The sequence below is a fragment of the Equus quagga genome, chromosome 1 (assembly GCF_021613505.1).
Source record: "Equus quagga isolate Etosha38 chromosome 1, UCLA_HA_Equagga_1.0, whole genome shotgun sequence".
In the NCBI taxonomy this organism is placed as follows: Eukaryota; Metazoa; Chordata; class Mammalia; order Perissodactyla; family Equidae; genus Equus; species Equus quagga.
Genome location: NC_060267.1, coordinates 99,157,020 through 99,174,081, shown reverse-complemented (window position 1 = coordinate 99,174,081; position 17,062 = coordinate 99,157,020). Strand labels below are relative to the sequence as shown.

The window sequence follows — 17,062 nt, the reverse complement described above, 5'->3', positions numbered from 1 at the left end:
AGAACAAATGTGAGAGAGGTGAGCCCTCACTGAAGGCCTGTGGGGAGAGGTCAGTCCACGCTCAGTGTCCAGAGGCCGTCTGCAGGAGCCCAGGTGTGGTCACAGGGCCAAGAACAAGACAGGAGTCCAAACCGGGCACGTAGGAGCTGGAGGAGACCCGGGGCTGAGGGCTCAGGGCAAAGCGGAGGCGGAACAGCAGAGGCCAGCGCCCCCAGAGCCCCAGGTGCTGGGCTGACGCACAGAGGGCTGTGAAGAGTCCACGTCTGTCTGTCTGTCTGTCTAAATCCAAACTTTTTCTCTACCTAAACCCAAACTACTCTCTGCTAGAAAGGTTTTTCTCTAAACTTGATGAAATCCGTCAACAAACATAACGAGCAGCCGCTCTGTGCCAGGCGTCGTTCTGAGTTATAGAAATAAGAGAGAATAAGGGAGACTGTCATTTACTGGCAGAGCCAGCAAGGAAACAGATTATTCCAGCCTAGGGACAGCAAGAAGTGTGACACAAGTCCTGTGTCACGAACTAGGGGCGTGAGAACCCAGAGGGAAGCATGACTCATTCTAGCTGGGAAAACTGGAAGGACACTGTTCCCTAGAAGGTTCCATTTGAACTGGGTGTTGCAGAATGAGCAGGAGCTCACCAGGCAAAGAGGAAAGAGTACTCCAGAGGGTATATGGTCATGGCAGCATGGGACAGTGCAGCCCAAAGGCTCCTCATGTACCAGGAGGCATGCAACCTCATTGATAACCTGGGAAACGGGAATGAAAACCACAGTGAGACTCCATTTCACACCCATATGACTGGCAAATACAAAGTGTCACATCACCAAGTGTTGATGAGGATGTGGACAAAGGAGTACCCATCCGCCACAGGCAGGAGTGTGAATTGGACGAAGCTCTTTGGAAGACAATTTGTCATCACCTGGTAGAGCTGCCTGTCTTCATGCCCTATCCAGTGACTGTACTACCAGATGTACGTCATAGAGACACTTTTGCCCAGGAGCACCAGGAGACATACCCAAGAATGTCCACAGCAGCATGACTTGTAACAAACTCAAACTGGAAACAATCCAAATGTCCATCTGTAGGAGAATGGATAAATACGTTATAGAATATTCTCACAGTGGAATACTATACAGTAGTGAAAAATATACTCCTGCTACATGTATCCATGTGGATGAGTCCCCAAAGCATATTGAACAAAAGAAATAAGACTCAGAAACACCATTAAGATAAGTCTATTTACATAAACATTCAAACACAGGCTAAACTAGACAGATCATTGTTGACCTATATACGCAGGTGGTTAAACTATGAAGAGAAGCCAGGAAATGATTTTCACAGGAGGCAGGACTTCTCGGGAGGAGAAGGAGATCCACACGTGCTTCTACAGTGCTGACGTGGGTGTTCACTTTATCATGATTATTTAGCTGGCGCAAATTCACAGTGAGCTAACACACACACCTTGCCAACCTGGCAACACTGACCTTTGTGTAGTTGGTGTTGATGCTGAGATGAGGCTGGAGATGAGGGTTAGGAGCCCATTGGGAATGCTCTCCTGTGCTATAGCAAGAATTTTGATTTTATGTTGTTTTTGATTTTATGTTGTCTTTCTAATCTGGAATAGTTTAGGATATTAGTGATATTGAGATTATATACAAGCTTAGGCATATAAATAAGGAGTTATGGGCAACCGTAGTGAAAGGATTATGCTAGATCTCCATGTTTTGGCCCTGGGTTTCTGCTTGCAGAGGTCTCGCAGCTCAGCACAGAGGCAATGTGCAGAGCAGGCCTAGAGTGAGCCTGGGAGGGTCAGGGGGGAGCAGTGTTGAGAAGATGTGCTGTCTTGTGCATCTTGGAAACATTTTTCTTTGCCTGCAGAAAGCAAGGCTGTGGGTGGAGGAGGGGCTTGGCCTTGCTTTGCTGTGCCCAGGTCTTCTTGGGGACAGCCACATGGAATGGAGGAGTGAGAGGAGCCAGCCAAGGAGAGGCTGGCAGAGACCGAGGAATGAACGTGCCAGAAGCTGAGTGGAGAGCAGTCCTGGACATGTCCTCTGCAGAGAAACAAGGACAGTGGGGGGCGGGGGAGGGCGAATGTTGACATGGTCACGCAGCCCACAGTGACAGGCATGTGGGTGGTACAACACGTCCTCCTGTGCCTGGTGACAGCGTGGTATCGCATGCTTCTATTCTGCCAGCCCCGCCTGCAGACACACCGCTCGATCGCAGGCTCCCACGAGGTTCTGCAGAGTGGGTAAGCCATCGCCTTCCAGAACCTCTTGGCTTAGCAGGCTAGATAAGGCAGGCATGCTGGTGGCCCAGGGGGATACAGTCAGTGCCCAAAGAGAGATGTTAGCGGTGTGATAAATTAGGTGTTAAAATGTGTCAAACTGTCTGTTCCCCTCTGTTTCAGGCTGCTTGATGCTGGATTTGCTTTTGCACATTTCGGTGGAAATGCACCTTTGCTGTGGCTTGTAACTTTCTAGTTGAATAACTTCAGGGCAGGCCCACATTGGAATTTAATTATCCTTATCCTGGGAGGGCTTTACCCTGGTTCAGTGCTCAGAAGACTAGACAACTCCAGACACGGGTGACACTTGTCCTGGGGCACTTTGGCTTCAGTATGTTGCTGTTCTGAGAGGCTTGTGTCATAACACTCTTTTGACGGCCTGGGAATGAAGATGGCCTGGTCTGGAACTAAATTCTGCCCTGTCACTAGTTACACATCAGGGAAGCCGCCCATCTGCTGGACGCCTGGCCAGAGGTGTGAAGCCAGACCCTGAGAATGGCAGCCCACATGCATTAGCTCCACATGCTATTTAGTGACGGTTCAAGCTAACTGTAAAAGGTCCAACCGCAGATTCATCGAAGGCAGGAGGCTCGACGCTCAGGTAGTGGAGAAATCCTCCCAGGCGGACGCTGGGAAATGAAGCTGCTCAGATCTGCCTTTTCAAAACCAGGGCCCAGCGCAGGAATATCATACGTGCCGTCCAGACTGTGGCGCCAAAAAAGGCTCAGAGGCTTCCTGGGATTCAGCAGAACAGGGAACCGTGATTGGTTAGTAATGTCTGCTGAGTTCAGGAGTGGGGGTAGTGGCTTAAGTGCCACCTGTTTGTCATCTAACCATTTCCCAGCCACCTCCCCGGTGCTGGGGGCTTTTTCGGATGATCTCCCCATTCGGTCTCACGGCAGCTCCGACGTGGACGGTGCTCTGCCCGGGGGAGCTTGCTCATGGAAAGATGCTAAGGAATTGAAAGCATGATCCAAAATGCAACGTGTAGTGTGATTACAGTTAAATTATAATTATTCTAAACAAATTTAAATATATGTGGAAAGGAAGAACCTGGAAGGAAATCTACCATAATGTTCATAATGATTATCGCTGGGTGGTGAGATTGTAGATGGATTTTATTTTTTCTTTATGTTTGTCTGTATTTTTCCATTTTTCAGAATGACTGGCATTCCTTTTTCAAACGTAGATAAACTGTATGTGGTCACGGGCCTGTGCATTTTTTTCATATTGTAAAAAATGGAGATTTGATGGCAAGCTTTTTTCACTTCATAAGTTCACCAGGAACATTAATTATTCCCTCTTAATATAATTCTTAGTAGCTACTTAAAATAGTGCTAAACCTTTTGCTTCCTCTGGACTGAAATATCTGGGCAGGCACCCTCACAATCACCTCCCAAATTCTAACGCTGGACGTTGGTCGGCAAGGGTGAGCGGAGGCCTCGCGGCCCGCCGAGGAGCCTTCTCAGGAGCCGCAGCAACATCTTCGTATGCGGTAGTCTTGGCTATGAGAAAGTTAGAAACTTTCTGATAACTTCCACCACGATCCAGGCAGACGTGGCTTCTGTGAAGTAAGAACGGGCACTTAGGAAGAGGGACCAGACTGACATCTGAGAAGATTCCATGGGGTCTGCAGCTCTTCCAGTCGGGGGGGTGAGACTGTGCCTACAGACCACGTAGCCTGGCCTGTGCCACAGAGGCGCTCAAAATAGGTGGTGGTTGTAATTTTTAAAATAAAATCCTATTTGTGTTATAAGCTACACACACATTACCTATTTTTCTAATGTTTTGATAACTTGGATTTATCAGGAGTTATGCTAAGTGGGGTTCTCGAAACCATGCAGTTTGTGCAAATCTGCCAGCCAGGTTCTTCTCTCCCTCCCCGTGGACATACACGGGCTGCAGACGGAGACTCGAGTGTGGCACGGAGAGCTGCTGAGCCAGCTGAGGTCCAGGGCGGCTGTCATCCTGCCGAACACCTGGTTCTGCTCTGGTTGCTTTGCTCCTCTGGCGGGAGCCATCATTAGCATGTTGGAGCTGCGAAGAGTTCCATCTGGCTCGCAGACAGACGAATGGAGAATTCCTTCAGATTTAGGTAGGCTGACAACCATCATCACTGCTCCCAAGGTAAAATATTTCAAGTCATGACCGCCAGGTGGAATTAGGCTCACCCATTTTTGGCACGTGGGCCTGCTTTTTGTGAGTCAGATACACAACATTTGTGAGTCAGATATGCAGCCCCTCCCCCAGACCACAATGCTCCCAGAAACAGAAGACGTAGAAGACAGGTGCAAGTGAAAGCCCCCCGGGCCTGTGTATTTGAAAACCCGAATACGCAGACCAGAAAACCAGGGGGTGACCTGCCATGTAACTAAATGGTTGTCTGGAGCATTCTTTCAAAGTGCAAGCATCCTTTGCATGTTCTCAGATGACTTGGCTTATACAGTCCGGCACGTAAGGAGAAAAGGAAGCCACGCACTGCGGGGCAGGTGTAATGCTGAGCCTTGTGAGAACGTTGTCATTTAATCTTCCCAACACGTCTGCAGGCCAGGGGTTCTTATTCCTCTTTTATCGGTAAGGCACCTGAGGCTGTGAGTGACTTTCTCACACCAAAGGTAGGGTTCGAACCAGGAGGAGCTGCTTTTTAAAGCTTCTCCTTTCCATTACTCTACGTTTTCTCTAATCCCGTTCCATCAAATCTTGTAGACACACGTTTATGGGCAGTGGCCATGTTTTTCTGTTGTATCATTGGTCTGTGAGATAAAAATAAAGTGAATGAGTTGATTAAACCAAGTATCTGAAAGCCAGATCGCTGGGTATAGGTCTGCACGGAGAGAGATCTAGATGCGTAGGTTTGGCCTAGTGAGTGGCTTCCAGGGGCTGGCATGGGGCATGTTCCGGAAGAGGGACCCATACTTCCCCTTCCCATGAGGACAGAACAAATGCAAAGGGAGCCGGCTGCATCACGGAGAATTTCCATAAAAGGTGAGGAAGAAACGCCCGGCCTCAAGAGCTCAGTATTGGGATAAATGGCCCATGCTGGCACTGAGTCTCCTGCTCCTGGTCCTGGGAGGAGGCTGGGGGTGGGGTAATCAAGCAGCTCATTCGACAGCATAACATGTAAAGCACCTACCTCAGCAAATAAGAATGTCTCCTTTTTTGCATAGTGGGGTAGCTAAGAGATGCACAGACACTTCCAACATAAACACAAAAAGAACCCACGACAAGTGTGCAGAATAATCAGGATATGAAGTCTGAACTGTGGCTGGGCCGTGGCTACCCTGGGGGCTGCAGATTCTTCTCAGAGTACTTTAAAATAGGGGGCTCGCAGACAAACAAGAAAAAGAGAAGGGGCTCTCTAATGCCTGGGGCAGGAGGGTGTGCAGGATGAGCTCTCAAGTGATCCAGAAGCACTCGTGATGACAGGCAAATCTCAGAACACGGGAATGTGGGCGGGAGCTCGGGGACCTCCATTTGCACCTGTCTTCTGCGTCTTCTGTTTCTAGGAGCACGGTGGTCTGGGGGAAGGGCTCACCAGAGATTCGGCTGGCCACACCCTAAGCCTGCACTTTGGGGACCCAACCGTGCTCTCCAGTGGGGAAGAGAGAAGTGGGCGTGAGTCACGGAGGACCAGGGCCTCGCCCAGCCAGCCTGTATAAGCCCTGGGTCACATCAGAGTGGAGGCAGCTGCTCTGGTGGGTCCAGGGGTAATGGGCAGTGGGGCAACATGTATGGGAGGAGTCCAGGCTCCTAGACCGGGGTCCTACAGGAAGCCGGCAGGCAGACGGGTGCAGGGCTGAGTTAGGGACACTAACTGGAAGGCCAGGCATTCAATCCAGGGGATGGCAAGAGGCTGCGGGAAGGGGTGGGGTGGGGAGGCAGTGCTGTGGGTTATTCGTGGGCTCCTTAGATGCCTTGACATGTGCTGAGTCTAGTCAATCAGTGATGAATGAGTGAAAGAGGCAGTGCCTTCATTTCAGGACTGCAGAGTAGAAGCAGGTGTTCCATAGGGAACCTCCAGCTGATGAGGTGACTGCTGCCCTCTGTGAAGACCCGTCCTGCACAGAAGCTATTCACAATCCATCACCCCTCCTTCTTGCCCCTCGGGAACACGAAAAGCTCCCCCCAATTTCCCTCCCATGAGATCATCCCCATTTAATCTACTGATTAAAAAACAGGGTCCTCGAATCAAATTTCCCTCCTTCAGTGTTTGGCATGTGTGTGATTTTGGCTGAATATTTAACATCTCTGTGCCCGTGTCCTTAATTCTCAAAATGGCATGAAACGGTGACACTTAGCTCACGCCTGGCAAGATAACATGAGCTCATGTGGACTGGGCGCTCACTAGCTGCTGGGCGCCAGGCTCAGTGCTCCACATCACTGACTCAGTCCTCGTGACTCGGGGAGGGAGGGGCTGTTACTGGTGCCCATTTTACAGATAAGGAAACTGAGACACTGGTCTGAGGCCTGTGGCCAGTGAGGGGCAGACCCGGATTCCAGCCCAGAGAGTGTGTGCACGCTGGCCCCCAGGGCGCTGCTGTGCCCCACGGCGGTTAGCACGGTAGTTGCTAATCAGGGTCACGGTCGGTTTATCTGCTTTTAATGATCTGTACCAAACGTCTTATCTTGGCCTAGCCAAGGTCTTCTGTTTTATAGTGTTCTTTATGATAATAATAAAAAAAATATAATTTGAGGGTGGACAGCAGCATTTGAGGTAAAACATGCTGGATGCAAAGCTGTTCTGGGGGCCAGGCCCCGTGGTCGAGTGGTTAAGTTCACATGCTCCACTGCGGTGGCCCAGGGTTTTGCTTGTTTGGATCCTGGGCGCGGACATGGCACCGCTTGTCAGGCCACGTTGAGGCGGCGTCCCACATGCCACAACTAGAAGGACCTGCAACTAAGATATACAACTACGTATGGGGGGGATTTGGGGAGATAAAGCAGAAAAAAACAAAAAGAAGATTGGCAACAGTTGTTAGCTCAGGTGCCAATCTTTAAAAAAAAAGGTTGTTCTGGGTTTTGGGTTGCGCACATTTTGAAAGGTATGTTAAATGAAAGAATGCATGAGGAAACTTCCACTGTGACCTTTTAAAAATTATTTTTTATTTTTTCTCCTCAGAAAATGCCTCTATTGAAGCTCCACCTTTTAAAAAGACTCAGATTGGGTTGGGTTTAGAGATGATTGGTCTAATTCCCATCGTGTTCCTGAACCTTGAGTTTGTGTCCCTCTGCCTTGTCACCTCCTCCGAGCCTGGGGGATGCAGTCAGCGCTTCTGCCCCCCAGTCTGGGTCCTCTGTGCTCTCGCTCCCTGTGCCCACTCAGCAGAGCTTCCCTCCCCCTCCTGTCGTGTGTCCCCGCCCTCCTCTCAACCACCTGATTCCTCTCCTCCTCTCCTCGAGCCTCCTGAGTCGGCCACAGCTCCCCGCCCGCCTCCTGTGGCTCCTTTCAGATCCTCCTCAGCTGTCTGCACTCTGCCCTTCCTCGGGCCCAGAGCAGTCCCCGCCTCTGTTGAGGGGTTGGTATCGGCTGGGCTGCAGACGGCGGAGTGGAAGGGGGTTTAACAGGGGGATCAGCGGCTTTCAAAAGAGTGGGAGGGGCTGCAGGAGTGGTCTCTAGGCCTCCAGGATGCTCCTTTGACTGTTCCAGCCCACGGGTGTCTCTGCCTTCTCTGAGACACTTCATTCATTCATTCATTTGTTCATTCAGCATTTATGGAACAGAGGCCGGGCTAGCTGCTAGGCATGGGACACCAGGATGAATAAATAAAACATGGTCCTTGTCCTCAAAGGACACGTGATCTACTTACAATAGATTACGATGAGTGCTGGATAAAGAGATGTGAAGGCAGTGTCACAGGGCCCAGGAGGGAGCAGCTCCCTCAGCCTGGAAGCTGGGAAGGACCTCGTGGAGGGCATGAGTGGAACATGTGCCAAATCACGGGACACGGGCAGAGGTGCTGTGTGGGGGAACCAGAGGTGGTGTGTTGATGTCCTTCTTGGATTGGGGTCCAGGGTTGGAGAAGGGGTGGGCTGGGCGGGAGACCACAGGGATAAGCTGGTCAGGGCAAGGGGGCTTTGGGACACCACTTGACCACACACCGTGACATGATTCCGTGGAATCTTCCTCTTCTTATGTAATCACACCGTGGTCAGGAGTGCAGACATCTTTGAGCCAGCCTGACTGGGTTCAAATTCTGCTGGGTTCAAACGTTTTGCTGTGTGACCTCAGGCAAGCTGGTTAGCCTCTCACTTTTCTCATGTGTAAAATGGAGAAAATAGCTATCCTCGCCTGGTGAAGTTGTTGTGAGGGTTGAATGAGTTAGCACAGAACACGCTTAGACCAGTCTCTGGCCTCGGTAAATACCGGCTGTTAGCGGTGGCTATTATGTAATGCCTGACGCTGCACCAAGCATCCTGCTGGGTTATTTTCCATAAATTCCCTCAATCAGTCCTCACAAAGACCCTGGGAAATAGGCATTATTGATCTGTTGTACAAATGAGAAGTCTATTTCTAGTTCCTTCTATGAAATTTTAGACCCCTTCACAGGTTTACGTTCTATTTCCGTCCCTCTGCACGCTATTCGTGCTGCTGGAGCCCTGCCAGGGAGAGAGGAGCAAGGTCCTCCTGAAACTCTGAAAGAGGAGGGGAAACAGTTAAATTTGGATTCCAACAGAGCCTTCCTGTTATAGTTATGGGAAAGGGGTCCACCTCAGCCCCATGGTCCCACTCACAGGCCTGATGACAGACGTGCCGGGTGAATTTTTTCAAGTCATAAAATTTGGCAGTAAGGAGCCTGGTGGAAGTGGATGAGGAAGCAAGCCATCCAGCTGCCTGAGTGGGATGCCTTGGAAATAAGCGAGAAGTAACAGTACAGACTGCCCCGGAAGAGGTGGGCGGCGCCCTCCCGCCCCTTCATTTGAGGACATCGTCAGGCTCCTTCCCCAGTCTGGATCAGAGGACCCCACCTCACCACCCCTCACCACCGTAGCTGCTGCCCACGGGGAGGAACACCCACCGTATCCCTCTGACTAGTAGTTTCCTCTAACACAGCCTTAGCTTTCTGACTTTCTCCTAATCAAATGAGCAGGCGGTTCTTCAGGTGGGCCTTCAGCTCCTTTTCTGATGAAGGCTGGCCCTGCTGGGAGAGGCACACAGGAAGGAGGCCACTGCTTTCTGCTGGGTGCCAGGCTGCGCTGAGGGCTTTCGCCATATCAACTCATTTAATTCTCCCGAAGGCCTTGTGAGGGAGGCGTCGCGGGCCCCGCTCTACAGAGGTGCAGATGGAGGTGGGAGCAGATCCTGGCCGAGCCCAGAGTCCTGTAGGAACCAGTGAGGGCCTCTTTGGTGGAGTGAAGTCTTTTCATCCCAGCACTGGTGTCTGTCTTTCAAGATAGTGGTGGCTGCTGGCCTGTTTCCTGCACATCCTTCCAGGGGTCCCTGCACAGGGTGGGTCCACGAATGGGCCTTGCCATCCAGGTGGTGAGCGAGGCGGTGGATGGCTGGAAAGGCAGAGACCCCAATCTTGAGTTGCAGAGCCCTTCAGGGCACTTTCATGTGCCTTCTCTCACTTCATCTCAAAGCCCCAGGGAAGACGTGCCAGTGTCTCAGGGACACTGGGACTGTTCAGATCCAGGAGCTAGCTCATGGGGAGCTTGGAGCGTAAGCCCAGGCCCCCAGACTACATTGGACTATCTGTGCATCAGAGAGAACCGCTCCGCAGTGGACAGTTACGGAGTGCTTTCTCTGTGCCAGCAAGACCCCCGGTGCTCCACGTGCATTTTCTCAGTCACGCACAATGCCCTCGGAGGTTGTGGGTGTTAGGATTATCCCCATTTTACAGGTGAGCAAACTGAGACCCAGAGGGGCTAGCCACTTCACCAATGAATAAGCAGAGAATATAAAGGGAGAATTAATTTTTTGATGGAGGAGAAATTGCACTTCATCAAACCTGGGCATGGACATGGCTTATAAATTCTGAGAAGTTCTGCAGCGTGTTCATCTCAAGGGCTGCATATGCTTTATTGGGAGCTGCCCCGCCTCCCGGGGCTGGATGCCAGGCAGGCCATCTGCTCCCGGGCTGGGCCTCCCCCTGACAGCCAGGCCTTCTCCCGGAATGACTGGCTCCCAACTGACTGCAGCCGTTAAAGAAGTTCCAGGACAAAGATCTCTGCCAGCCTCTTCTGCAACCTAATTTCTGGCCCTGTGGGGATTGCCCTGTCTGCATAAGTGGCCCTGCTAATTTTCTGCTGCTGTTCCTCGTCGAGGTGGCAGAAGGCCAAGGGAGGGAGGGAACGCTTTCCCTGGCACCTGCTAAGCGCCTGTCTCTCCAGGTTCCTTGACAAACATCATCTCCTGTCTCCCTGTTCTGTTGTGCGCAGCAGCCAGGCAAGCTTCAGTAAGTCAGCGCAGGTCACTACCATGCTCCGTACTGCCCTCTGTACAGAGAGAGCACGGGCCCTGCCGCCTCACCTCGCAGGCCTGCCTTCTGTGCCTGGGAGAGGCACACCTGTGCTGGCCCGGGTGGGACCCTGCACCTGGACGGCTGTCATCTGCACCCATGATATTGTGTCTCTCTCAGCCTGGAGTTCTCAGCTTAAACACACTGAGAGGCCTTCCCCGGCCACTCCCTTCCGTCCAAGTACAGCTCCCTGTGGTCCCCTCTCTTTGTGTCATGGCACTTCTCACGGTACATGCTTACATGTGAGGGGAGGGACAGTGTTGTTCGTCCCTCTCTGTGTGCCCAGAGCCTGGCACGTGGAAAGCCTGGAGTCAGTATTTCTGGACGAGCTCAGTCGAGGGATCACTGTTGCCGCCATCCTGTGTGTGCAGGCTCAGAGCAGCCAGGCGACTTGCCCAGGGTCACGCATGGCTGTGCTGGGAATCAAACCAAGTGGTCCTGGCTTCAGGGCTCGCTCTCTGTGCATGGCCTCCCAGCAATGGCGCTGTTTACGCAATGTTCTCAACATCATGGTTCCTTAGTGCTGCATGTTTTCAGAGCAGAAATAGAATCATGGTGTCCTGTGAAACCCCAAAGAGAAGTTCCAGGCGGTGCCCGGGTGACTGTGGAAGTTGCATCAGGAAGCCTCGTGCTGGAGGATTTCCCCTTCCCCAGACAGAGCCGACATAAACTACACAGCTCAGGACTTGCCCCGTGTGTTCATGGCAAAGGGTGGGGGAGCTAGGGGTGGGCCGGGTGCTGAGGAGCATTGGGAGCTGGGGACAGCCCTGCTTGGGTTTAGACGGTGGCTTCACCTACAGCAAGTGTGTGGGGGGGGAGGGAGGGAGCTCTGACAAGGGGAGGTGGGGTGTCCTGACAGGTGGGAGGATAAAGCAATGGAAAACCCCAGTGCCAGCGGCTTCCCGAGGCCCCTGCTCCTGGGCCTGAGCTCCAAACGTGGGGCCTGTAGCGGCCAGAGGGATCCAGGCCCCAGGTGCCATCCAGTCCATCCACACATCCTTACAAAGCTCCTACTATGCGCCAGCATTTTTTTCAGTGGAGAGTATAGCAGTAAGCAGGGCAGATGAGAGCTCTGCCTCGTGGAACGCCTTCGGGGGAGGAAAGAAAACATGCGGAGGGATACCAATTTCAGATGATGAGAGTGCCAAAGACACGCTTCAGCTGAAGTGGGCAGAAAAGGCCTGAGAGCCGCAGGTCGCCAAAGCCAGCATGCGAAGGGAGGGTTGCCGGCAGAAGCCTCAGTAGGTGCAGAGGCGCCAAGGTGGGAACGGGCTGGCCAGGCGTGTGCCGAGCCGGCGATCGTCGCACCTCTTCTCAAGTCTGTGCCCCGCGACCTGAGCGTTAATAACTGGGGATCAGCCATGCTGAGAGCATCTGCACGTTGGAAACTGGCAACACTGAAAGTCAGGATCACCCCCCGCCCCGGGTTAAACATTTACCGGCATGCCCCAGTGGGCATATCTGAGCACCAGGGACCAGGCTATGGCACAGGCAAGGGGCTGGAGGCCACCGCAGGGGCAGGCCTTGTTCTGTTGCAGCACGAAGAGTCCAAAGGGTTTAGAGCAGAGCTAACATGATTTGATTTTCAGTTTGCCAGATGAAGTTTCTACGAAACAGACTCAGGTCCAGGGAACAAGTAAGTGTAGGGAAGAGGAGGTAGATGGATGATCAGAATTGGGTCCAGGCAATACTTGAATCCAGGAACTCAGGAGAACGCCACTGATGGCGGCATCAGCTTAAGACCAGAGTGAGGCCAGTTGTGAGAGGTGTGTCTGCTGAGATGCCCGACCTGGGTCTGGGGGGAGGGGACTGAGCCTACAGGTGGGCCCCACCTGAGCAGAGAAGAGCTGCAGGAGCCTCTGCTCCCTGCGATGGGATGGCCACACCTGTCTGCTTCGTTCCCAAAGGGAGGGCAGCTGCAAGCTCCAGGAGCTGCTGCATCTCTACAGACGCACCCGCGGTTTACACGGGGTGCTGCTCAGGGATAAGCGGCTCAGAGTGGCTGTAAGGCTCCACGCCAGAATGGCTGCCTTCTCGCCGCTGGTGAGTTCCGTGTGGCATCTGAGCAGCATCGTCACCCGAGCCACACACTGTGTTGAGAGCAGGTGCTTCTCCACCTCGCTACACACCAGAACGACCGGGGAGCTTTTCCCACCCCAGACCAGTTAAACCCAGATGTTCCTCTGGGAGTGGGGCCATCCTCAGCATTTTTGAAGGCTCTCCAGGTGAGTTCAGGGTGTGGCAGAACTGGATTAGAAGAAATTTCTGTAGAGTAGGAGGCCAAGTATTTTTCCACATACTGCCTCGGGGGTGGCCTCGAGGACTTGTGCCGGCAATTCCAGGCACGATGACAACGCCTGTGCCACTCGTTTGGATGCTAAGTGAATCCCTGAAGCCCTCCTCCTTTGCCGAGTTGGCCCCTGCCGGCAGTGAGAGGCTGACTGTTGCATGAGTCGGCCTGATCACTTGTCTGTCTGCATTTACTGTGGGCTGAATTAATCCAGCAGCTGCCACATTCCCCAAGGATGTTAAAGTGCTTGAGCCGCCCATCTGGAAGGGCAGCCCCCTCTGCAGATGGGAGACGATGACCATGTGGCAGTTCCAGCCACGCTCCCCAGTAGCTGAGAGATGCCAGCAGCCGATGCCAGCAGCGTCAGGTGGGCAGGCGTGATCTGCCCGGACCCATGTCCGGTCAAGCAGAGGTGGCCGGGCATTCCACGGAGCAGTGAGGAGAGGGAAATGCTTCTCCTGTATTTTTAGGAGAAGGCAGGGAAGACAGATGCCACAGGGAAATGAGGTTAATGCTGGTACTTGGTGCTTTTCTGCTCAAAGAATACAGCACGTGTCATGGTGAAGCAAACCAGGGCCGTGCTGTCCTGACAGCCGCCGGGGACGAGCTGCAGAGAGAACACAGGCTTCTGACACCGCAATTGTGCCTCAACACAGAGTCGCAGTGTGGCTGGTGGTAGCTGTGCTGTCTGTCCTGAGCCCTGAGCATGAGGAGCAGCGTGGGATATCTGGGGGCCAGCGCTCGGAGGAGAGGGTCTCACAAGGCCCACAGCCCGAGGTGGGAAGGGCGGTGCTGGAGGCCCCTTGTGAGGACGGGGAGGTGAGCAGCAGGATAGCCAGGAGCGGCAAGACAGGCACCCGACAGCATGGCTTATATTCTGAGCCCACTGGTGGCCTGCTGGAGACCTGAAGGCTGGTGGGGATGTGCTCTTATCTACACTTTGCCAACGTGCTCTGTGATGGGCAGTTAACTGCTCTGATCTTCACTCTCAGCTCTAACAAAGATGAAACATGCAACGATTATGTGGGTTAGAAATCTTGGATGTGGACTTAACAGGACTCTCACATACCAAATGCTCAGGGAGTAGCAGCTGTGTCGTCGTCCTCCTCCTCATATTGGCAGAGGGTGGATGGGTGTGGCTCACAGCAGTCACTCCTTGCCTGAAGGGGAGCGGAGCTCCCCAGGGTCTTATGCTAAGAATACGAGTCTTGACAATTGTATATTTAAGAATCCCCGTGCCCTCGCATTAGCCCTGCCACTGCTGGGCTGCTGGCTAGCATAGAAGCTGGGCTGCGGCACAGCGCGATGGCCACTCCTGTCTGCGTCCCAGAGCGGCATGCCCCATGGAAGGCTTTCCTGGGACCGAGCACCCAGCACGCTCTGCTTCCAGCTCCTGAGGCTTCTTCCGCACAGATCTTGGGTGTGAATTATAGCTGTTTATGTTAAAATCTTACAACCTGCATCATTCATTCATTCAAACAGCATTTGCAGAGTGCCGACCATGAGTTCAAAATGGTGCTGGCCACTAAAGCCACAGCGAGGGAGCAGTCTCGTCATGTTCTCAGGAAGGTTATAGCCCCTGGTGGCGGTAGGCAGAAAGCAGCTGTCAGCCCTGCAGCAGCAGAGGGATTAAAGAGGGCTACGGAAGCCCAGAGGAGAGAGGAGACATCACAGAACCTTCCAGAAGCTGTAAAATCTCTCTTAGGGGCCGGCCCAGTGGTGTAGTGGCTGAGTTCATGTGCTCCCCTTCAGCGGCCCAGGATTCACAGGTTCTGATCTCGGGTTGCAGACGTGGCACCGCTAGTCAAGCCATGCTGTGGCAGCATCCCACGTAAAATAGAGGAAGATTGACACAGATGTCAGCTCAGTGACAGTCTTCCTCACACACACAAAATCTTTCTCAGAGGAGAGGAACCTTAAGGCTGGGTTTTGAAGGAAGGGGAGGAGTTTGCCAGGTGGAGAAAGAGGGGAAGAGAATAAAAGGCGCACACATAACACAGTTTCCAGTAGCCTGTGGAAGAATGAGTATGGGAGTAAAATTATTGCACTCAAAGATGCAAAGAGCTGCATGTCAGTCAGGATTCTTCTGAGGTAACAGAAAACCCAATGACCTCAACAACACAACAAAAGGCGAGGTTTTGGGGGAAATGCTGGCTTCAGGTCCAGCTGGATTCAGGGTTCAACAACACCATTAGGACTTGGTGTCCCTCCTTCTCGTGGCTCTCTTCTGTTGGGTCACCTCACCCTGAGTCTTGGCCAGATGTTGGGGCAACTCTAGCTGTACAACCTCCGTGGCTCCAGTCTGGTGGGAAAAGAAAATGTCTGCTGGCTACTCCAGCCAAAACTCGGGTCAGCTCTAATTGGACCTGGTTGGCTTACCTTGAGTCACTTGCCTGTCCCTGAGCCAATCACTGTGGCCGCGGCCACAGAGTGCCCTGATTGGCAAGGTCTGGGCCACCTAGGTGGCCTGGTTTGGCAGAAACCATCACCATGGAGGACCTGCCAGCACTGTGCCTGGTGCTCAGCATAAATTAGGTGCTGGGACCCTCCAACTCCCCTGGAGGGAGATGTATTTTACAGGCGAAGAAATGAAGCTTCGTGGGTTGGGTCCTTTGCCTGAGAGCTCCCAGCAGAGCCAGGATTTGGGCTCCATCTTGTGTGACCCTGAAGCCCAGCCCCCTCTCGCTAACACATTAGTTTGTGATTCAGTCTCTGACTCGTGGCTGATGTCGCAAAGCTCCATACTGCTTAAGCTGCAGCCTCGTGGTCTCCTGCCTTCCTAACCCAGCTGCCCTCTTGTCCGCAGGGCCCTCATCTTTGTGTCCCATGGCGCTGGGGAACACTGCGGCCGCTATGATGAGCTGGCTCAGATGCTGGTGGGGCTGGGGCTGCTGGTGTTCGCCCACGACCACGGTGAGTACCCCCAGGGCCGCTGCGGGCAGGGCCCGGGCTGCTGGCCGATGCCTGGCCATTTGGGGATCCTCCTTTCTAGTCCATTTCACCTCCATCCTTCTTCCTCCTGTTAGTCTCTTCTGATTGCTGCAGTGGAACTGGGAAAAGACTTTCTCCATGGGATGTTTCTAAGTAAAAAAAAATGTGGTTATGTAAACAAAAAATATGTCTGAGCAGCAGTTTCTGTTGAGTCTGGGGTTGAATACAGGCTGATTAGAAAGCTCAACTGAAAAACCAGTTGGAATGTGTTTACAGAATAACTTGCCCCAGGCCAAGTAATCCTCTCTTCCATTTACAAAGCGCTTTCTGTACAAAATGGGCCCTGGTTTTCTCCCAGGGGACTCCAGATGGAAGCGTGTCCTCAGTGCAAGTGCGGTTGAAACCTCAGCACGACCCCGAGGGGTTTACAAAGCATTTCAGACCAGGAGAACGGAACATGCCTCAGGAGGCCATACTGGTCCCAAGAAAGCCCCGAACCACACACCTCGAATATGCACACGCACACATGTACACATATGCACACACACGTACATACACGTCCCCAGGCCAAGTCTTTGATTCTTTGTCATATAACAAGATCCACGATAACCATCAAAATGCAGTGGTCCTTGCCTAAGTCAGTACGAGGTTCCTTGTTTCTGGGACATTCTCCATGGCTAGGAAGGCTCCCAACTTAGACCGTTTTTTGCCTAACAGTCTTTAGAAGGAAGAGTTCCCTGTGACCCAGCCTGGTGGGTACCCACAGCTTCAGTGCAGAAATCTAGCATCCTGGCCTGGATCCAGAAATGTTGCTTCTGTTTTATCTGATTTTAAAATAGATAATTAAGTGACGTTGCTGGAAAGAGGGAGAGGGGAGCAGTGATGGGACCAGGAGGCCTTGTAACCAGGAGGGAAAGCTGTCTGGGTACAGAGAGCTGCTAATGTGGGCATAAACAGCTTGCTGGGGCCTTTCATGCGGAAAGCCCTTTTTAAGCAGATATGTGCAAGCATCCTCGTAATTGAGAATATTGACTAAATTCTTTCTTATTATGGTTGTAATGTTCTTTAGTGCTTTGCGAATGGTCCCAGTAATAT

General features: G+C 52.6%; 1 protein-coding gene across 4 annotated transcripts in view; it reads left to right on the top strand.

The window, feature by feature from the left end:
* MGLL (monoglyceride lipase) overlaps nucleotides 1-17,062 on the top strand; it is a 121,611-nt gene that overhangs the window by 29,086 nt on the left and 75,463 nt on the right. For all 4 annotated transcript variants that reach the window (XM_046645658.1, XM_046645648.1, XM_046645639.1 and 1 more), the window contains exon 3: nucleotides 15,843-15,949. In XM_046645658.1, the coding sequence (XP_046501614.1) occupies nucleotides 15,843-15,949 (107 nt within the window). The remainder of the gene's footprint in view (nucleotides 1-15,842; nucleotides 15,950-17,062) is intronic.